The following is a 24,741-nucleotide window of genomic DNA, read 5'->3' on the forward strand; positions in this document are numbered from 1 at the left end:
GCAAATTCTCTCCACTTCCCGAGCTAAAAGCTTTCACTTGTTCAGTTTCAACGCTATAATGGCTATATGGACTTATTTCAAGTGATCATTAATAAAAGTCCAGCGATAAAGGATGGAAACATGAGTTGTAATGATATTCTCTTCAGCCTAGCCAAGATTTTAAAAATAACATCAATGACACTTTGTTCACATTTGGTTAGGGAGCGTTTTTTCAGTTATTACGCCTGAGGGTGGGCCGGCAAAATTCAAGGGTTATGAACATCTTGCCCTGGCAGCTCTGAGGCTTGTCTTCTTGTAAATTGGGCCCACTGGGGGCAATGAACAGTTCCTCTTACTTACATATTAGAGATATGGTAAGTTCTGAAAATATTGTAGAAATAACGGACGACGCGCTGACCATTAACGTTTATTTATGGGCAAGGGCGAGAGGAAAGCCAAAAATTAACGGGCGAGGCTTGCCGAGCCCGTTTATTTGGCTTTCCTCTCAACCGCGCTCATTAATAAACGTTAATGGTCAGCGCGGAGTCTGTTATTTCAATTATATTATCAACGAACCCCGAAAAACCGTCAAAATTTAAGAAAATTTCCCATGCGAACGACAACGGGGCCCAAGAACCTGTCAGTGAGTAATGCGCGCTGCAAAAATTATGCAAATCCGGAGATTGAACACAATGGATTTTGATTAAGCTGACAAATATTGATGACAAGGATTAGTATGTACTTATTTAAAATTTTTTGAAATGTTAGCTTTCAACACATGCCTCCAATGTGAAAGAAACTTTTCAGAATCAAAAAGTTAATCCTAAAAGAATTTATCGAAAATCTCTCTGGACCTCCTCAAATCAAACTCTCTTGGAACATTAATAGTAGAGCCTTGAAAGCACGGTATAATGTTGATGTTACATTATACACAGATGTTTCGAAAGGGCACCCTTTCATATATTATGTATGATCTTTGAAACGGAATGGAAAGTGGACAGTCTGACATTTGTTTCAAAGTTTCACGTGACACATGACATCGCACAAGGAACACATATAATTCATAATTTTCCTGAGAAGATGAGTGCTCAACATGGACTTGGTAAACTGTCTTATAGTGCTTGTTACCAAAGGGGCTGCATTCAGCTACAGCCAAACTTTCACTTGCTATTTGAGGAAGTTTTAACTTCTTCAAGTCCATCGGTCTTGAAAGTGACCTGATCTGAGAAGATACAAATAAATGGTGTGTAAGATGTTGGGATAACAGATTAAACATAATCTTGCTTAAACATAACTGAATGTTTACCTTTGTGCCAACAATTCATCTGATCCAAGAAAAAGTTAATACAATGCTGTCATCTAGAATCACTACTTTGTGGTAGTCATGACCATTTGACTAAAACTGAATGACGGTGTCCCTAAGAAGCTACGAACAAAAGGTTACAACAACTTGACATGATACTCACAATAATGTCTGTTATTTTAACAGAAATGATAATAAAACAGTCAAAACATTCATATATGCAAACTTTAAACTCATTAAATAAATCTTACACAGGTACAGTATGTCTCCACGGCAGTTTTCATAAAACAAAAGCAATATACGGCTGTTGTTTTTTTGAAACTTTGCTCCAAAAGTGTAAAACTAGGGTTAATGATACCAAACTCCTACTTGATCACAACTGCAACGACAGAAGAATACTTCAAAACTGTAGGGCAAAAGGTTTGCAAGACTATTTTTTGGACGAAAATTAGACATTCGGTCACCAAGGTTCGCGTTTGTAAATTACTTTAATCAGTCTGTATGAAGCCATTGCTTAACCATAAAACAAACTTGAAGGGTTATCATTTGAGTTATTTAAAACGACAAATTGATCAAATTTGCCAAAATGTTACATGTCAACATCATTTCGGCAACCTTACTGGTTGCTTTAGATTTGAAGAATTTGGTGTTTTAACTGAATCAATGAACAACAGACCTACAATGCACTATGAAATAACTTTAAGCTCCATGAGATATGGCCGCTCAACTCTCATTTATATGCTAAGAATCATTTCATTTCTGTCTGAGGATTTAATGATACATGGAACTTAACTAACAGATACTATTACTTTGTACTCGAAGTAATTTGTGTTATTATTTATAACGCTCTGCTTTTTAGCATCGAGCACTGTAATTTCCCACAAGGACATCCGTATACTTCGATATATATATATATATATATATATATATATATATATATATATATATATATATATATATATATATATATATATATATATATATATATATAATGCACACATACACATGCACACACAGAGTTAATCACCAATATCATAGAGGGCAGAGGAGTTATTTACTGTAATATGCTTTAATTGTAAATTAAAATTGAAATAAATAAAGACAACGTACTCTGTGGGTTCAATTAACAGGTCAAGAAAAGAGTGTAATTTCAAAACTTACTTTATAAGAGCTAATCGTTTTTAGTATGCAATCTGTATTGAGAACAGAAACTTCGATGTTACTTTCTTTGTTGATGACATGTCCAATTTTACGAAGGTTTGTGTGGCGTTATGGCAAAAATACAACATAATTGACCAAAAGTATATGAAACAGAATAAGAACATTACTTTATTCTGTTTGAACAGGTGATAACAAGCAGAAAAAAGCCTTGGCACTTACGTTGACAAAAATAAATTTTACAAGCTGACGAAGAAAAATACATGTCATTCCACGTTCAAGATGTAACTTTTATAACACTTTGAATAATGGGAAAATAGCTCAAAGTTTAAAAAATATGGTGTTATATGAAGTGTTTACAAACAATTTTGGACTTTGTAATTACATACACGTAAACAAGATATTTGATTCTGGAATTTCACTGAAAAGTTGATTCACTATACAAAATGTAGTCTATGAGAAAACTATGAACAATATTTTTCCTATATAAAACTACCTAAATCTGTGTATTTATAGACACTTAATAATTGATATTAATGTACGTGATTAGACTAGGGTGGTTACAAGTCCATGTATATGCAAGAAATTTGATTTTGGAATTTCCTCGAAATGTTGATTCACTATACATTGTAGTCTATGAGGAAACTATGGATAATTTTTTTACAATACAAAATGAGCTAAATCTGTGTTTTTATAAATGTTTGATAGTTGATATAAATGTACTTGATGATAATAGGGTATTTGAAAGAGCAGATGATGTGAACAAAAAATATGATATTTGAATTTCATGCAAGTGATTATTTGTAAAGCTCAAAAATGATTCTTTGAAAGTTCAGAAGTTCAGAAGTTGAGAAGTTGTATGTCAATTAAGATATCATTTATACGGACTGTCACGTCTGGGTAGGGTCAGTGTTTTTGTGCACGAAAATTGGGAAGGGTCACTCTTTTTCTACAAACGCTTTTGAAGGGTCTCTATACACCCAAGGGCTTTAGGTTGCAAAGGGTTAATGAATCAAATCAGATGAAAAATTTCTTTGGGGGCACATTTTACAATTTATGAATTTTGGGAGTGGTCAACTTTTGGAAACTTAATTTTGGAGGGGGTTGCTTTTTACGTTTCATTTGTAGCTTAAGTTCCTCCGACCCTTCATCTCCCCTAAAAACGAATGCTCACTAACAAAATTTTACAGCTATCAACTGAAGTATTAATCGTGCATAGAGCAAAATTATGGTACACTTAGTTAAAATAGTGGCAGTGTATGACAAACTTATCCATCCCTCTGATTCTATCTCACAATGGACAGTTTTATAACCAATAAGGACTTTCCTTACACATGGCAAAACACTCAAGACATATATCACAAATCACACGAGAAACAATATCTTCAAACGCTGAAGACTAACATCATGATTAGACAAGGAAATATTCCAAGCGTTCAAGACTTATACCGTGAATCACTGATGACACAATTTTTTCAAAGCAGATAATGATTATTAGATGGCATGGTTACATGTTTGTCATCGAAATCGAAATTTTGATTCTTGCCTTTTACTTCCAACTGCGGCTAATTAAGATTATGAAATTGTCAGTCAACTAACGAAAGAATAACACGACATTCTAGCACAGCTAAACAACAAAACACTAGCCGCAGTTTCTATTGTTAGATATAATCTGAAAAGCGATTTTAGTTAGGGTACGGCGGTCTTAAAATAGGGCCGTTCAAAAAGCTCCACCTCAGCATTTGTCTACATTCTAAGCTGTGACTACTTTCTATACAGAAAGGAATACAGGAATTTTCTGAGTGTGATGGTATCCATAATACACGATAGCGAGGGCAAGTTCACAATTTGTTATACACCGCCGGGTTTGTGCTCTTACAGGCCTTCGTTACGGGCATATATTGCCGCCGTGAGCAATATCTCTTAGGCAGAAATAAATCGTCACCACCGCCGGTATTTTGTGTCATAACCGTGTAATTAATAAGTCAATGTGTCATTACCAATGTATAATTTAAAAAAAAAAGTGTATCGTGATAAACCGACAGAAATAGAAGAAACTTTATAACTTTCTAAAAACTTACAAATTGTACGTCAAAAAGTGATATTACCAGTAATGTATTCAATCGACAGATACGATATAGTCTTCATCGCAGACAAAGAATTCACCTATTTGTCGTTTCAGTCAACGAAGGGTGATGTAAGTTTGACAGCCCTCTTTGAGTTGAAGAGTTCCAACTTCAGTAATGTCGTAAGACTGACCAGGAACCCAAGTGAAATCAAACAGCGGCAATAACTTTGCGAAGAGTACTTTGGTCTCGATCTGAAAGATATTGGGAAATCAATAGATTAATCAGAGAGACGTCGCCATTTTAAATTAAGGGATCATTTTGCTTTTTTTTTTTGATAAGATAGTTTGAAATCTAATGTAACTGATATGAAAACGCTTATTCAAATGTGGCGACAGAATGTTTTTCATATATTGGCGACAAACGCACAACTTAGACTTTTAAGACTAAATAATTTTGAGTTGCGACTCAGCTATAGACACCTAAATATACCCGTTAATGCCTGAAGTAAACCAACCACCTATGCTTGAAATAGTGACGCTTTGAAATACAATATGGCCTAATAACATGAATAAAAACATGGCTCCGAATATTGGATGATTGTTATTGTTATTAAATTGTAATAAGGCACAGCTTATGGGGCTTTAACTAAAACTCAGACAGGTTGCCTGCTCCTTCATGGGTTCCTCAGGGATCTATTTTGGGTCCGTTTTTATTCTTGTTATTATGTTAATGACATGCCCATCCATGTATCTCGTCAGATTACGTTAGCTCTCTTTGCTGATGATTCAAAATGCTTTCTTTCTGTTAAATCTCAGCAAGATTGTGTTTAACTCCAAGGTGACATTCGTGCTCTATACCATTGGAGTGTCAAATGGGGCATGTCAACAAAGTCTAATGTTCTCAGGTTTACAAGATCGAGAAACCCCTTGAACTTTGAGTATATTATGAATGACAAATATTCAGAGTCTGTTAGGAAATACTATAATGTAGGTGTTGATCTTACAGCCAACCTAGACCGGAACAGCCTTATCGATCGCATTTTCGTGAAGTCTAAGAGATTACGTGGTTTGGTAAAGCGTACTTGTGGCTATAAGTGTGACACAAAAACCATCAGAGTTCTTTATTTTCCACTAATTCATAGCCTCCGGGAGTACGGGAGTGTTGTTTTGACGTCACATTCTGAACAAAATCTAGTTAAATTAGAAAGAATTCAGAAAACAGCGAATAGATACATACTCCATTATCCTACTGGTGTTGATTGTGAACAGAGATTAGTTTCTGTTAACCTTTTACCCTTGTCATTTCGCAGAGAGGTACTTGACCTTGTGTTTTTTTCACAATAGTATTACGGGATTATATAGTATGAATATACACAAGTTTGTTGAGTTTCCATCTTCTAACATTCATACCCGTCTCAACGCTGATTCAACTACATTACAATTCAATCGTTTTAATATTCTTTCTCACCGTCACCTCTTTTTTAATCACATAACCAATTTATGGAATATTTTACCAAGGGCATTGAGGACCATTAATTTAACGTCTACATTTAACCGGGCAGTAAAAATGGTTTGGGGAACAAATTTAATAGTTCCTTTGATCCTCAAAACACTTGTACATGGACAATCCACTGCTTTTGTAGTAAATGTAGACCTACGTAAATTTGGTTGTTTTTAAAATTTTTCATTGTTTTTTAATTTCAATTATTGTATATTTCATGTCAGCTTTTTGTTTCGCTCGTTGTGTAGGGTGTTATGGGGGACTGACTTTATGTAGGTGTTTTGCACCTGTTTTGGTCACCCAATCCTATGTAGACCCTTTTTTAGTTTACGTTGGATAAATCTTAATAAAAAAAAATATAAGCCACGCATGGTTAACATATGAGTGGTAAAGTAAACAGTACGAACGACAATTGCAGATGTATATCTTTTTATAACTGTTCACTAAGCAGAGCTTTATCACGTTCTATAAAACGTTACACATCAACGAATACCTATAATTTTCCAGATTGTCTTTTTCTTCCTGTGTTACGGAGGTGACTCGTTCCTCCAACTCTTTTCCATATCTTAAATAAGGTTAATACACTGAGTGTATTGACTCTATGCTGACAAATTAATATATGCGACAATGACAATTAAAATACACAGATTGATTATATAATATTTTGGATATATAGTGAGACTTTAAAAACACATGTTTAAGTAAATTACGAGCGATGGAAAATATCATTGTAGCGCTTGATCGTCAGTATCCACGAGAATTTTGATGGTGCAGAAAAAAATATTAAAAACTATACATTACCTGAGCGAAATTTTGACCGATGCAGTTTCTCGGACCAAGCGAAAAGGGTATGTATGTATTGGGTACACTGTAAAAAATAAAATAAGTTTTCAAGTTTTTTCATTTCGAAATCCCGGACTCTGTACCATCAGCGGTATTCTTCATTAGAAGATGGTGACGAATACGTCGTATTTGATAAGGGATAGGCAAATATAAATCTGGTAGAGTATATTCTCGTAAAGTGACTAATGTTTTGTTTAATCACAGACACTGGCGCGGGAAACCCCTCTACTGTCTGTGGTTAGTTATCACCAGTTACTCACAGTGCGTTGGCGTCACTGAACCGGTCAGGATTGAAGGTATCAGGGTCTTCGAAGTATTCGTCCTGTCTTCCCAAGCTGTACAGAAAGATCTGGATGAGCGGATCGAAGGTAAAAATGACTAGTTTATTCAACCCTGGTGTGCACCGATTGCCTTTATTATCGCCAAACAGAAAATCGTTCAAAGATTTACTCCCGAGATCAAGACAAATAAGGCACAGGACAAAGAGTATGAAGAGATTCATTGCGAAATCTGTGAAAGCGAATACTCTTCTCAGATCAAGATAAGTCTCAGAAGGTTTCGACGTACGTAATTTCTTCATTCGGAAAGTTTTCACTTTTATTTCCTTCTTATTCAAAATGACATAAGTAGAAAAGTTGAAAATCATGATTGATGTTGGGGAGTACAGAACTCTACCAAATCAAACATAAATTCGAAAGTATTAACAAGAAATCAGGTATACGAGTTAATTACAGAAGCTGATAAGAAAAGTACATCAAACCATGGGTTATTTGGTAGTATGGTGTATAAAATGAACATACAAGTTCATCATTGTAAAAACATTTAATTAGTAAATTAAACGCTTCGTTATTGTGATAAAAAGTAATGGGTTCCAGATTCAAGTAGTAGTTTACGATATAAAAATCAAGAACAGTTTTTAAATTGCTGTCATGGAAAGGTGCAATTTACTAGTATCTATCGCGTAATATTTTCAGTGACTCGTGAAACTTAACAGGAGTCGATTTGGGAAAAGCAGAAATTAAGATGTTTTTAAAATAGTAAGGAATGCTATCTGAAATCACATATCCGATAACTTTTCTTTGTGCACTACCACATTTTTGTTAATGACAACTGTTAACTTGCTACTGATACAACAAATTTTAGGGTCCTAGGTATCACGCGAAGCTTAGTCTCAACGGAAAATCGTCCAGATTTAATCTTACTGTCCAAAATTTTGTTATTATTCAATGGTCATCCGGTATTGTTGTTAAATTTAATCTTCAGAATCCAACAAAACTTACATTTTGTACAGAAATGACATCGATTGATGTTGGAAGATGTTAAAAGATGTTAGAAGAACCAAACGGAGATATGGCGCTGTGCCTGACCATGGCGTTAATATTTGAGTTAATTTGTTTTCCTACAAAGAGCAGCGTATATTCAGTCTTACCGATATGTTGGAATTCGCGGGTATTCTGATACTCGGTACAATTTCCTCCGTTTTATTTTCTCGTGAAATAGCGGAAGCAGAAGGGTACATTCGCAGCGTCTCCTTGAAAACCTATAGAGACATAACATATTGTCGAATTAGCCCTTAGGTTGAATGACGACGCAAACAATAACATATGGTGCACAATTGTTAGGAATCTGTGCGCTTTCATCTGACTTTCTGAGTTAGAAATATATTTTACCCTTTGGTTTTACATTTCTTTATGACAAAGTCTCAGCACTTTTTACAAAATCGACAATACTGGAAGGCTGAAATATTCCATCAAATAAAACTTTTAATCTTTGAAATTTTGGGTGTATTGATGGCAAATTTGGTGTAAAATAAAAACATCCATTAATTTACAATTTTTTTTCATTTAAACTACAATCTTCACCGTCAAAAGCTTTATTGTACAATAAGAATATGAAAATTTCATTCACTGTATGAACTCGAAATGATGGTTTCATATATTGATTGTAAGTGCTTTTCGTGAAAAACTGACTTTTCATCGGATGTTTGTAGAAAATAGAGCATGTTCTGTGAGTTGATTCTTGTGCTTACCTAAAAAGCACTAACTTGAACAAAATGACTGTTTGTAACCCAAAGTACGTGTTTCTAAACATGATTTTAACATTGCTGTAAATTACACCTATTCACAGAATTATTTGTAAAAATAGATCGAGAAAAGGTCATCGCTAAGTTAAATAAACTGACTTTTCATGACCTCCCCTCCTTCATGGCGGACTGTCCAAAACTGCAAATGATGAAGACGCATTTTAATGTTTAATAAAGTCACAACCTATCTGGCAAAATTTGAGTAAAAAAATTTCAAAATACTTCCTGCCAATCAGAATGAGCGTCCCGTCAAAAACATCAACTGACCTTTTCGTTGCAAAATGAACATTTTGTCACAAAACACTGCATACGGGCAACTGTACCGTATATTCTGTCCAAGTTTTGACTGTCAAGAACCATTAATGACATTTTCCCGGTCGCAACTCACAAGCAAATCCTTGGATTTAAGTTCAATGTAGCTTTTGATTGAATGGGATAGTACTCCTTGACTATACTTGTTCTATGGTAAACTGATTTACCTGGGACATTTATGTAAGTTTCGTTAAATCCTCAAATTCAACTTCTGTTCTTCCACACAGAACGTCTCCTATTTCGGTTCGTAGTCTATGTCGAAAGAAAAGCAAAGAAAGCGTGATTTAGAAGACAGTATTTTGATAAGTACGTGTTTTAAGAACGCTCCGAAGTTCCATCATAGCAACATATTCAACATATACCACAAACCTGGCAGACAAAGTCACCCCTCAGATATCTATGTGTAACTTTCATTATCATTTGAACGAACTTAAATGAGGTCATCTCGAGGGACTTTTCGCATTTCAAAGTCAACTTTTATATTTTCGGCATTAGCGCAAAGACTAAAAAAAAGCCTTATCAAAAATGCTACCGTATCTTCATCACCAATGTCGTGGTAACAGGTGCATCGCTTTTCCAGATATGCCAGTGGACAGACATACATGCAAACATACATACATACATGCACACACATACAGATAGACAAACAACCAAACATAGTCATACAATTATTCATATCACTCCCTATATAAACTCGTTTTAAATGAAGCCAGAACAGTTCATTTTGGAAAAGGGGACTGAAAGAATGACAAACGAGTCAAGAATGTTACGACAAAGCATAGGCGAAACCTGAGGTGAATTTTAAAGCTACAACGTACACTTGTGTCACTTATAGTGAGCTTGGCCGTCATTAACTGAAATATAAGCTTAAGAAGATAGACATCTTACATATTGTATTGAGCATATTGTTGTGATTCTGCGTATACGTTTTACCATGAAGTAAGATCAAGAATGAACTACAGCCGTATCCTTTAGCAATAAAGCAAAGAATATGACTACTATGATGGTTAATAAAAGGTCTTTTGATATATATCGCACTTATATCTGGTTATGGTACCTTACCTGTCTAGAATGTCCCGATTTCTGATCAGTTCCATCAGCATAAATGCAGCTGTATTTGCTATTGTTTCGTGACCTTTTAAGTAGGAAAGAGATATTTTTCGAATTTGAAATGACAAGCGATTTCTTCAAAAGACTTTTAAGACTTTCATAGTAAAACGACAAATAATATAGGGAATATGACATCAGGCAATTTGACATGCTTTTAAAGTTACTTATTTCGTTATAATATTGATTTACTGATATTGGTAATAATAGTCACCACTTAGATAATTGTCGATGTCATCAAGTAAGTGGTATGGCACAAAAATATATTTGTTTATCAAAGCTCGGCAAACCTTGATTTAAAGCTCAAAATATTATCTCGAGGAGATGAACAACAACATCAATGTTTAGTTTTTCGAACACAAACACTGGTACTCAGGTATGTTAATGCATAGGCATAGGCTTCCATACATGTAAAATCAGTTTGAACATACTTTTAATCAGAACTGGTCAGAAAATTGTGGAAATTGCCTAACATATGTTTCGCATTTGATTAAGTTGAAATTTATCATAATATATTACCTAGGTCAGGTCACGTGACCAGGATCTGTTATTTTCCCGCCAAAGTCGTATATTGCAAATAACTGAATATTCCAACCGCTAAACATCAAAATATTTAAAATATTATGACCAATTAATGTAAAATGGGATGTGAACTTGTGTTAGAACTAGTGGCAGAATTTTGAATAACATTTCTTCACAAAAAACAACAAATACAATATTTTTGACTATTTACATGAATATTTTGAATATCAGAAAGATGTATAAATAGAGTTTCATGAGTGCCATGTATTTTTGAAAGAATATGATATATGTTGTTTCCAAAAGTGCAAAGAAAATCAAGAAAATTTAATGGGTTACGGTTGGAATATTAAAATTAATAAAGACGTAAATTTTGGCGGGAAAATATCAGATTTGGTCACGTGACGCAACTCGTCAAGATTTAGGAAGACATTTTTTTAAAAGAATTTAATGATTCCAATAATTAGGCCAAATATCAATCAAATCTGGTGGTTTTTAAAGATAATTGATCATTTTCTTACTTTTGGGCTTGACTGGGTACAAACACCCATGCATTAACTTACTTGAGTAGAAAAGATAAAACGGTTTTGTAAAGATTCATACCTGCAATGAAAATCGTGACGAACTCGTCTAAAACATCTTCCATCTGAAACTCTGGATTTTTCAAGTAGTCTACAGAACATTGGAGAGATGTACACACAATTGTAACTTTTTAGAATAGTTTTGTGTACGTAGTATTATGGCTCCTGTTAGGATCATGCCAGATACATCAAAATAGTTCCACGCATTATTGTTCATGACATTTAGGATTAGACAGAGCAGATCAGAGAGACGAAGTGTGGTGTTGTGTTGTTTTCTCGTCAATTGCATCTTTTCTTAGCAATATTCTTACTAAACGAACTCAAGTAATGTGTTTCGCCTCGCGTAATATCAGTTTCTTAGTGCTTTGTGAATCGCTAATGGTCGTGTGAAGTGGTGTGTCTCCATACAGTAATTATATCTTTGACAAACCACAACTAACCATACCCACCTGATGCTTTGAGCATATGCCCTAATATATCGTCTTCCTTCACATCTTCACCATTCGACCTCGCAGCTAATCTCTTTTCCACCAAGTCTCTTCCCGTCTTACGAATGAAACGCACAGCTGCGCGTGCTTCAAGTCGGAATGCTCTGCTCATTGGATTGTACTTAGTTCAAAGAACATCTATTAGCTTGCATCTTGCTCCATCGAGCTATTGGCAGATCCAACTTTCAATATCCATCGACAGAAATTCAATAACGCAAGAACTTCACTTCATGATTTATGTACCATCACTAAACACTGGTTCAAGATGGCCCTATTGTTGCGTTCATTTGACCTAGTAAATTATCTAATGCCGATGTTAGACCTGTTTTGATTTTCATTATAGTGAGTAATTTTAATCCCATGATTTTAACACAAGTTGTTAGTCCTTGTATTCAAAGCACAGGACAAACACCCACCTACTGTGTACATTCTAGCGTAGACCGTAGCAATATTTCTAATCCTTGTTGCAATTTCAAACTACTTAGTGATTTACTTACCTTATCAAGAGGAAAGCGCAAGCATCTTGTCATGGCAGATAAAACAACTTGATTTGCTTTTAGAAAAGGGTTCTCGGCCTCAAAGATCACATTGTAATTAGTACCAAAACCCACCTGCAAAGACAGAAATACAACATTCACTGACTTTACCCAGTCACTTCTTTTGACGAGAATGGACGAGAAAGGTACACAAATCCATGGCTCTTTAAAAAATAGTACGATATGATCTAACGAATACAAAAATGTACAGAATAATGCTGACATGTGTTCTTCGAACCTTAGCAATGACGTCGAGACCCCATCTGAGGAATTCGTCCGACATAGACACGGCAGTTTTACAGTCCGTTTTCTCCCTCAGTTTATCAATTAACAAGTCTACGCTGGCGTTGAATTGGTCCATTGAATGCTGCAAAAATCTTAGAAAAGAGCTTTAAATAAGAAAATGCAATATTCATATAGGTCGCACGTAAATGTAAACTAAACACGATATGAGCTAATTTTGGACATTTGGATGGTGAATCAATTCCGGTTTAATCTGCAAATGAAATTCATCTGCTTATCTTTTCAAGTTCCACACTTGTTTTTAAGATTAATTTGCAATATTTTTAAGATTAATTTGCAATATTGCAACATTCAGCTATAGGACACGTAACACTTTTGAGAAATTTGAAAAATGTGAAGATTCAATTATCCCATCAGTTCCAATCGTGTTACTATTGATTTACACATATACAAGTATGACTTCTCTTATGATAAAATGGCTGGAGGCGAAATTTCGGTAAATTATTAAAAATCTTGGCAGTATGGTGCATCAAGCTTGCATTGACAATGCACAAATCATGTACTTTATGGCACGCAAAGTGGTGAAGATATGGAACGGTACGAACAGAACAATATAGCTATGCAATAATGTTGGTATTACTACGGCAAGGAATATCTAAGTGATCAGATGAACTTTTCAAGCTCATAAATTCTGTCACCACTACAGAAAACGTGTGATCACATTTATTGATTGACAACTTCACAGAGGGTGCTAGTGTATCAGCCGTGTATCAATGTAAAAACAGTGTAAAAATCTCACCAAATTTTATGCACAAGTTATCATGAAGATATGAAATAATTACCGACGATGAAAGGCTGGGTTCATGAGGGACCTTCTCTTGGCCCATTTTTCAAAGCAACGTTGCGACTCCATACCATCGCCATATAATCGTTCGCCATACATGATGGAAAGCGTATCATACGGCATTGCTCCTTTCGCACAGTTTACGGTTATCAAGAGGTGCTTCGACAAAAGAACAAAAATGACAGAAAGATGAATAGTCAGCGTTTAGGGAATGTACCTGCATTAATGGTTTATGTTATTACAAATTATTCGTTCATATCCTCAGCACAAACTAGTCAAAAGGCAGAATTATTTACACATTTTGTATCTCTTTTGTTTCACCACATGTGCACAGTCACCTCATTCTTTGCACATGCCCACATCAAATTTATTATTCAGGACTTTGCATCTGACATATTGTGATTATGAGATCACTGTCTCTCGATGACTGATGAGTAATAGATTGTAAAAAGTTATGTAATGTCATGTTTACTACTAAGTTATTTTTTCGCGCTGTAATTCATATCGAAAACTTCCAGACTGCATTCTAATGAATAGTACTTTCTACAATTGCTGTATTATTAGCTTTATAATTATACAATGTTATAATTTTCTAGAAAGGATTCTGTAGCTTCAAGTACTGCACGGCAAAGGCAGTCTGATCTGGAGAGACTTGGACCGACGGGACCGACTGCACAGACATTAGCCAGTACATATTATTACATGCCTCGTATATCGAATGTTGCGCCCTCTATAGGATTCAATGCTAAATTGTTGATGATGTCCCGGGTCGCATAGTCATCATTTCACTGAAAGTGAACCAGAACTGTTTTCAACCTGGCAACTTTGGTATTTAAACATGATCAAATTACATGTTAAAATGGAAATGCTGTTTACGGAAGTGTGTATAAAAATCGATACACGGCATAACAGTGATCGCTGTTCGATGATGAATATCGTTATATTTTTTTCATGGATTTTCATCTAAAATGAAATTGAAGCCTTTGATTGTAATTTGTATGTCTACACTGTGTTGTCACTTCTTGTTAATCTAGAACTTAAGCTTTTAGTTTTAGTTGTTAAATTTTCAATAAATTACTTTTGTAAGACGAATTGTTGACTTTAGCCGCACTAGAGTTTTCTGTCGTAGCAAAGCCAAACATAAACAATTGATAATTTATGACTTTTCATCTAACACTTAACGTCATCATCATCTCAAGGCCGATGGCTAAACAAAACCAACAAACAGATCGTATTGCTTCCTGTCATCTATAGGTTTACGCAAACCGTTTTTACATATTTAACATAATTACCTTTACAGCCACAGCATCCGATACAATCACTATATTTCGGTGTAAGAGAGCGCATGAAAACACTCGACCGTGTTTCTTTGACCTGTCAAGCAGAGAAGATGACGTCATACACATACCAGATATGAATTCAAAATGCTCACGTGGCACCGTATATTGCAGCTGTACGGAAATTTAAACTTTTGCCACATGTTTACAACTTCATTGAAAGTGTTATGATCAACATCAAGAACGATATTCACGACCGATTAATTCTAAAGGTCATTAAGTATAAAAATACGTAATTAGCAGAAATAAAAATACTAGATTACTTTGACTGCTGTCATTTTATTATCATTATAAATATAGCAAATGTAATTGCCTTTGGTCAAGTCTATCAAGCTATATATGCTAAACTGTGAAAGCTTATTAGATATACAAATTATAAATTAGCTGACACGAAAATGCGAAACGACTTTCAATATTGTTTTAACCTGGTATGATCAATGTACATAGCATGTTTCGCCAACTTTGATCAAGTAAATCATGGTATATATCCCTGATTAGGAAAGTTTGTTAAACATTTAAATGAAAATGCTTAATGACTTTTAGACTTGGTTCAAGTCGGTGAATTTAAAAAAAATAAAATCATTTATAATAGTTTATCTTGTGTCTCTCCTATTTCGTACAAACCTATCCGGAATTTGGCAGCTCACGCCAGGTTTTTTCCAGCGATTGAATGCGCTACGTTTGAGTCTGAGCAGTAGTGAGTTAGTTTCTGCCGGATTCACCTGTGATTCCGGGTGAAACTCCGCTGTATAGCGTTCACTCCACTCATCGCGTTCACCCTACTCATCGCGTCCACTCACGCGCGCGCTTCACATGAAAGCAAAATACAAATCATTGCGTTCACTCCACTCAAACATTCACAAATCACAGACTTGAACCAAGTCTAAATGACTTTGAATAAGCTTAATGTTGTATTTGAGTATCTTCCATGTGCATAGCAAGTTTCGTCAACTTTGGTCATGTCAATCAAGATATATATATCCTTAATTAGGAAAGTTCATTAAATATGCAAATTAGGCAAATTAGGAATGAGCTGAAGTAAAAATGTTTAATGACTTTCAATAATGTTGTATTACAGTATCTTCAATATACATTGCAAGTTTCGTCAATTTTGATCAAATCAATTCAGATATATATCCCTAATTAGGAAAGTTCATCAAATATGCAAATTAGCCATTATCTTTCACCTAATCCCTTAAGAACTTAAACGGCTAATATATCTTAGTGTGATAAACATTCGTACCAAATTTCATCAAATTGTGTACAGTCGTTCTCAATGTGTATCCGTTGTTTCTAAAATAATTAATTATGCAAATTTGCAAAAAGCATGCATTCCACACCCACCAAAAACTAATCAGTTCTTGCCATGTGCAAACTGAATCTATGTACCATAGTTGATTCTGATCTGATAAGCCGTTTTTGAGATATTGGGTCAACAGACAGACAGGCAGACAGATAGATAGACAAACATCGCTGCGACATTAGCTCACGTGTGTGAACTCGTGAGCTAAAAATGACGTTCACATTTCCAACACTGTAGTTGTTGTGAGCAAATGCTAAACCGGGCCATGAAAATTCAATTTAACTGAGTCACTAAGCAAAGAGTACATGTACATCTATCTATCTATCTATCTATCTATCTATCTATCTATCTATCTATCTATCTATCTATCTGTCTGTCTGTTTCTTTCTGTCTGTCTGTCTGTCTGTCTGTCTGTTTTGTTTCTTTCTGTCTGTCTGGCCACTGTCTCTGTCTCTGTCTGTCTCTCTCCCCTCTCACTCTCTCTCTCTCTCTCTCTCTCTCTCTCTCTCTCTCTCTCTCTCTCTCTCTCTCTCTATATATATATATATATATACACAAACACACACACACACACACACATCTATCTATCTATCTATCTATCTATCTATCTATCTATCTATCTATCTATCTATCTATCTATCTATCTATCTATCTATCTATCTATCTATCTATCTATATATATATATATATATATATATATATATATATATATATATATATATATATATATATATATATATATATATATATATATATATATTATACAAGGCCGGCCTGCCTATCTTCCTTCCTTTATTGAATCTCTGTACTCCCTTCATTATTCATACTTTCCGCATGTCTGTGAACGTTATAGGCCTGTTTATAGTTAATCCTTCATACGTCGGACTCTTGCAATTCTACAGAATGTTGTAATGTTGTACTGATGAGCGAGGTTGGTGCATGCCTAAATGCATCAGAAGGGAACGCCTTCCCATGTTCTCATATTAAATTTCTTACATAAAGTTTACTTACCATTCATGCACTATCATACAAAATATTTTTCCATCTGCAAACCCTCTCTGTATTTCTGTCAAGTTGCCGAAAATGAAACTGAGACGGGAAACAAACATGATAACAATATATGTCAGTAAGCACTATTCGAGTTCTGTTATTGAAAATGTGTACCAAAAGATACTTTCAGTACTATCAATATCTTTTAACACTACGTAACAGGTCACAAAATTGTTAAACCTAAAAAATGTTCCTTGCTATCGTAAAATTTGCAAACGCCACACGAATCCAGATGTTATGCTTGATTTCAAAAATAAACGTATTGTTACTGAATTATAAATTTATTGCAACACAGAGTAAATATATTATCTTGCATCTATGGTTAAATACGTACTGTTTACTTTTTGAAAGGGTAGAACAAAGGCCAATCAACACGTCAGAATTTAAACAGTTCCCAACAAAGCTTAATTGGTATTCTTACACCTACTCTGCTAACAGCAATCTTTAGTGAGAAACAACATTTACACACAACCACGTTTCAGTATTAGCGAAAGTAGCTCTTTTGTAGAAAAGTCAAAACTGATATGCTCGAAAATTTCGTCTAAAAGGTTTGTTTATGGGTTTGGATGCGGGATTCCACTATTGCAACATGACGACGACAGAATTGTATACAGGCTTTTCTGTTCAAGAGGAATTGAAAACACTACAGATGGTTCGATAGGTTGGGAAAAAGCTTGTTTAAATTTTAAGGTCAAAAGGTGCATTATCTTTGATGTCAATAGGTCGACATTTTTGGACAAACACTGTGCGAATGTAGATGTGAAGCAAACAGTTTATTTGGAAACGGTCCCTGTGCCTAGCAATGTTTCTGCAGTGCGCACTTTCTTTCGGCTAGCATCGTATTATCGGCGTTCCATCAGGAGTCTTACAAGTATTGCAAAAGTCATTAAGTGAACGTACTTGCTAACATTCTCTATTTGTCTGGACTCCTTATTGTCAGGCTGCTTTTAATGAGATCAATGAATCCATAACATAGGTCTTAGACCACCTTTCCATCGGAAAAGGAAGATTCATTGTAGTTAAAGATGCAAGTGCAATAGGTATAAAGGCGGTATTATACCAGAAAGTTGAAGGGGTCGAACATCCCATCAACTTGGCTAGTTTTTGACTTAATAAAGCAGAGAAGAATGATATTTTTCTGTGACGTCGAAAAGAACTTTTGGCCATGGTAAATTATGTGAAGTACATGGCAGACCATTCACGAACAGAACCGTGATTCACTGGTCTAATTGCTCAGTTGTAAAATTCCCATGGAACTGTAATAGTTGGCGAGATGGCTCGAAGTTTTGAGTCAGTTGAAATTCAAATTAAGTTGTTCATATATGAGGTCGCACAGACCAAAATGCCAATGCATTGTGTCACATCCAAATCGAACAACTGAGGTGAATTTAAATGATTCAGTGATAAACTATGACAATTTCTATATCTGAGAGGGCTTGAGAAAATGTCGCTTGGAAGATATTGATACTGCGATTGGTTGAGGGAGGTCAGCCACATCAACTGCAAAAGCATACGTTTTGTTTCAAGCCTTGAGATTCGTAGTTCAGTGGGCATGTCAGTCAATATTTTTCACTTTAATAGACCTGATTATTCAATTGGTGGATTCATACCGACAAAAATATTAGGATGAATTAGGTCATGCAGATTTCATGAAAAGTGACCACTTCATATGTCAAAGATATGGGACGTGTTTCACATACATTTAATGATCACGAGTGTTAGATCGAATTTGTCAATATGCTTTCAGTGGAACATGGAAGCACTGTTGGTCACAGATGAGTAAAATACCATCCACATATAAATCCCTGAATACGGATTTTAAAATATGAGCAACTTGTGTCAGGTTGGCCGTATGGTTTTGTGTTCACAGCACAAAATGCCTTAAAGTTCATGATAATCCTGTTAGCGATGTATAGAGGATGGACTTGCGCCCATGAATTTTGCACATAACAGTCCTTTTGGAAATAATTGTCTTTTTCTTGAGAAAACATTAGAATATAGGTTAATGGAATAATTGTGGTCTTTCCTATTCCGAACGATATTTATGTCTGATTTCCAAGGAAATTGGAAGGTCACCTCATAGGACCTTTTACAGGACTTTAAATTCTCCTGTTCACATCCACCAAATGCATCATGTTTTTCTCCCTTATGTGCCACATTAAAGACTTTAGTCGTATAACTGTAACTTCGATTGTCTTTGTGCGAGTCACCATAAACCCCTTGGTATATCAATCTCTTTCGAGAATAATTTGAAGTTCCAATTTCAGACATTCCAAAAATAGCGAAACTTTTATTTACGACAATGACAGATACATAGTGTATGCAGCGCTCGGGCGTTGAATCAATATCATTGTTTGTTGGAAAAGTGTACTTTTGTTTAGGACTAGTTTTAGAAAAAAGTTGCATATTGCATAAAATCTTCATGGTTTCTTGTGGATCGTTTACAGTTTTATGGTTATGACGGCACAGTTTGAGGTATTACAAAGAGTTGGTTAGGGGAAATCATGGATCGGTCCATCATGTAATATGTGACTCTCTCCCAAGACCTTCATCTAAAAGAGTGATCCTCCTCTCCTTCCAATTATAATACATGGTCTTCCCTTTTGTTCCAAATTTGAATACTTGAAATGTTTAGATGGCGTGTATGACTGTACTAGAACTGCTTTGGCTCAGAGATTCCAATGTTTACCTTATGTTTAAATCCCTTTGTTTGTGCCTATGTCATTTGATGATTCTTCTGAAAGTGACGTTGTTTTTCATATTTATAATATGCTATGTCTAACATTTACAAAAATAGACCAGTCTTATAATTGAACCATTTGGAGCACCCCTACCTGTTATATGTATTTATGTATGCCCTTTGGACTCCCGTGCGTAGTGAACGGATGATTTTGAGTGATATTCCAATATCACATTTGTTTTACTCGTACGCACTTCGAATTTACCATTTAAGTCAAGTGCATTCATATCAATCGTCAAAGACATATGTACACGGATATGGGGAACAGTTAATTGTTCGCACCAATGAATATAGAAATGACATTTTCGAATGAAATTTCAGTGTCTTATTTGTTATATACATATGCACTTTTAACCTTCCAATTCTAGCAAAGTGCATACATATCAATAATCAAGCATATATAAATGCCAAGATATAGCTTTTGTATTGTGAAACCTGTTATTAGTTTGACATCCCATATATAATGGAATGACATTTTTGGTGAAATTCCAATAACATATTATTTTAGCGCTTGTTGAACATAAATGAACTTCTAACCACCGTACTCTACAAAAATACATATCAACTATTGAGCATATATAAATGTACAGATTAAGTCAGTTTGTACGGTAGAAAATCGATATTTGTGGATGACATTTAGTAACATTTCTTGCACACATGGGCACTTTCAATCGTCCCCTCAAGTCAGTACATTTGTATATTTGAAATAAGCCATGCATGACAGCTAGCAGGCTGACATCATATGTATGCATATAGCCTTTATTAGCTCCAACTTCGAATGTGTCACAACTTGACGAGAATCCTGCTTAACTTGCTCATGCAAATGAACAGAAAGACTGGAAAAAGGATGTGAATCACCAGTAGAAATCCACTCCAAATTTCCTGGAAGAATTGAGGTACCTAAATGCAGAAGCAAGGAAAGAAAGTACTACCACGAGAATAAAAATGCCAACCGGTAGTGGAGTCTTATGATAACTTTGCAAAATGTGACACTCATCCAGGGGCAGGTTTGTAAAGAATGACCCTTCCCTATTTCGCCGGCACTTCATCACATGGTAACTGAAAGCTCCCTATAGTTCATGAAATGGTTGAATACAAAGTGATCAGCGATTTGGGATGAAAATGCAGTGGAATAAAATCTTTATGGACATAAGTGTCGTGACTCTAAACTATTGATGACGCTCACAACCTGTGTTCCAATTTTACGCCACTCGACCCTATCGGTGACATTTATACGCTCTGAAGTGAGTATGGGGTCATAGTAAACGAGCAGAGTGTACGATAAGCGATTGAAAGAGGATTCGGACCTTTGATCAGTCTTGTATCGTTTCCAAAACAACAACAACAACAACAACAACAACAACAACATCAACGACATGGTTATTTACATGATTGATATTTAAAAAAGTTGCCTTGGGTATTTTACATACCTGCTATGCTTTGGTCCGGGCATATGTGCATACTTCAGACGGATATAGGTTATGTAAAGTAGATATAACAATCCAGTGATAACCAATTTAACAGAATAACCATACAGAAACCGACGAGCAGGTACAAACCCAGGGTGAATAGGATAAATGACATTGTTGGTAACTGTACGTACTCCAGTAGACAAAACCTAAAGTAGACTATGACTCTTTGCCTGCCTTGTACTGTGGTCAACAGACGATATAATAATATATAATACTTGGTCCACAATCCAGGCACCAGGATTTCTTGTCGAATACAACTGGCTGCGTGTTGATCGCAAGGGTACATTAAGTTTTTACTCCAAGGAGGGCAGGGGGAATTAATTAACATTTTCCCAAAAAATCGGCGGCCGTGAAAACGACCTTCAGAACTTAAAGGGGAGCATCAAAATCCTGAACACACAGTGTAGTAGATAAAACACTGTTATATGCACATAAAGTACGTTTATTTTGTCTTCATTTGCTTTACCGAGTACTAGTCACATAAAAGAATACATAAAGACGGAGCATTAGCTATTTTCATAACAGGTGTGTGTATTAAAGTGCACCAACCTCCATTGAAAGCTTAAAGATTTTATTAGAAAATAATGAAACAAGGTATTACTCATAAGTAAGGTCGTTTTAACCTGCAAATGTAAGCTCGTCTGCTTTTCTTTTTAAGTAACACACTTGTTTTTATGAGTAATTTGTAATATTGCAACACTCAGCTATATGGCACCAAACTCTTTTGAGAAAATTGAAAAATACGAAAATCCAATTATCCAAAAATAGTTCCAATCTTGTTATTTACTTAGTACATGGACCGGTATTGGACAAAACAACAAAATTTCAAACAATTTTTATTTGAACTCAAATATTCCAAAAATATCATAACGAGGTGCGTTGATGATGTTTTATGCAAACTACTGTATCGCTTTCTGTATTCTTAATTCTGGAGAAGTGATCACTGTTTGTAATATACGCATGTGCACTAAAACAGCAAAAACAAAACAAAACAAAACAAAACAAATCAAAAACAAAAACCAAAAACAAAAACAAAAAACGTACAACGTACGCAATGACAATGTATTCGCAGTCAGTAAATGTATGTTATTTCTTAATGCGTTAATTTCTTGATGAAACCTAAATAGTTTGGATAAGCACTGCTAGGATTTGCATTTTTTTTTCATTTTCCCATTGCTCTCTGATCGACACATATTTGCATCATGGCATACCAATGAATCTTTCACTAAATAAATTTTGTGTATAAGGCCAGACAAAATCTACCGGCCTACATTTGCATGTATGATGGAATACCATAACGCCATATTTTAAAATAGTATTTGATTTAAAGGAAGTATTTTTAGTCGTGTGCATATTTGCACGCAAAAACAAGAGTTTTTGAAAAAGAGACAAAAAAACTCAAAATCCTCCAAGCCCCCTCAAAGTAAATAATGAACATTTCCTAAAAGTTCATAAGGCTATCAAGCCGAGCGGTTGAGTGCGGCTGGGTCAGGGTATACGTACTTATTAATATCAATAAAGGCAGGACAATTTATCTGCGTCAAAGTGTGTCGACCCGCCCAGATGCGATTCAGAAACAAAATACAGTGGTACTGCCCGTTTAGCTGAATTTTGGCCAGATGGCAACACGTAAAGGGGAGGGGCAAGAGTCGTGACATTGAACTTTGCGATCTGTCACTTTGTCTGCATCGGGCAATGCCACAATAAACAATGCTAAGGAGGTGAAACACACGAACTAGGTGTGTTGACACGACAAGTGTGCTGGCCTGGAGTATACTTTTATAGCGACTGAGACTCAAGATTCTTATCGAATGTAAACTCATTCCGTGCAATGCTGTGAGCAATATTTGCTGCACGATCTTTTAAAGCCACTGAAGTTTGGTTTTGACAGAAAATGTTTAAATTGTATGTCTTGCACATAAGTATGTGAAGAGAGTACGTTTGGAGAGAGAATTTCATCGGGTCAAATAATGATAGCGTCCTTGTAGTGTTTCTTTGGACATCTACATTACGTTTGAAACAACAACAATACAATTGTTATATTCGTTGAATTTTATGGTCAACAACAACAACACGTCTCATACAAACATAAACAACAATACCAACAACAACAACAACTAGATTTCTGGGTTCCCTATGGCCTATCTGTGTGGAAACGCAGCTGTCTGTGGCAGGGTAGGCAGCATCTATGCGGGTCATCAAAAGGTCTACCCCGTCACGGACATGTTCGTGGCGATGGCGGGGTTTACCTTTTGATGACCCACATAAAGCGCAGCCTTATCCGCCAACGACTGGACATCTGCGTTTCTACAGCTATAAGCCTTGCCTGCAGATAGCCAAGTTTGCTATCTTCAGAGATGACATTAGTCATCCTACACGCTTGCAAATGAGAAACAGTTGGTCATTTATAAGACCTGTACACCAAAACTTCTAATTGGCAGACTCAACTTGACTTATGGCTACTTTGTATGCCGACCTTATTGTATTTAACGTGTCAGCTGCCCTGGTAACGTGACCATTGCATATGAGGTCTACCTTGGGTACGTAAAATAATTTTCGAGGCAATCTGACTAGCAGTTTATGAGATTTTTGCCGACTTTACACTTTTACTGCTTGTTAGCATATTTTTGTTAAATGATAACTTCACTAGAACAAAGTCCCGTTTACAGTTGAGCATGCGTATACACGCCAAATGCAAAGGTGAAATATGCAGCAATTTGCAACTTTTTACAAATGGACCGGGGAAATCAAGGAGTGAGAAATTCTACATATTTTGGGACCAAAAACAGAAAAAAATTGTCCAAAAATACAATATTGCTGGTTATGTCACGATTTGAACTGACACAGATAATCTCGAAGAACCTCCATATCAAATTTCATAGCAATTTCAGTGCAATCTGCAGATGACCAATTTCTTTAGAAGATTGTTGTTCAAACAAGCGGCCTAGTGGCCATATAGAGCTCGAGCTCCCGCTGTGTTATGAAGAGAATAACTCTTTTATGACACATGCGTTGATGAAGAAGGTGAAAATCTTTGACAGCTCACTTCAAGATGGCGTGACCAAGAATAGCTGCAAAATTACACAATTGAAGATTTCATCATAATTTGAACATATCACGCAAGGAACATGTCTATCGAATTTCAAGCTATCAGACAAGTAGTTTTTGATAAAAAATTTTAGCCAAAAATACCGTCAATGACACTGGGCTCACATTTGTTTTGATGTGGCATGACAGAGCGAGTATACTCAACTAAGTTTACCCCTGGGAACAT

The 24,741-nt window shown here is 35.5% G+C and overlaps 1 protein-coding gene across 1 annotated transcript in view; it reads right to left on the bottom strand.

Annotated features, from left to right (window-relative positions):
• Positions 1 to 252: 252 nt before the first annotated feature.
• LOC139150565 (uncharacterized) overlaps positions 253 to 24,741 on the bottom strand; it is a 70,089-nt gene continuing 45,600 nt past the window's right edge. Inside the window, exons 5-6 of the mRNA XM_070723002.1 lie at positions 1,108 to 1,201; positions 253 to 308 (exon numbers count right to left, since the gene is read on the bottom strand). Coding sequence (XP_070579103.1) covers positions 253 to 308; positions 1,108 to 1,201 — 150 coding nt within the window. The remainder of the gene's footprint in view (positions 309 to 1,107; positions 1,202 to 24,741) is intronic.

The sequence above is a fragment of the Ptychodera flava genome, chromosome 14 (genome assembly GCF_041260155.1).
Source record: "Ptychodera flava strain L36383 chromosome 14, AS_Pfla_20210202, whole genome shotgun sequence".
NCBI lineage: Eukaryota > Metazoa > Hemichordata > Enteropneusta > Ptychoderidae > Ptychodera > Ptychodera flava.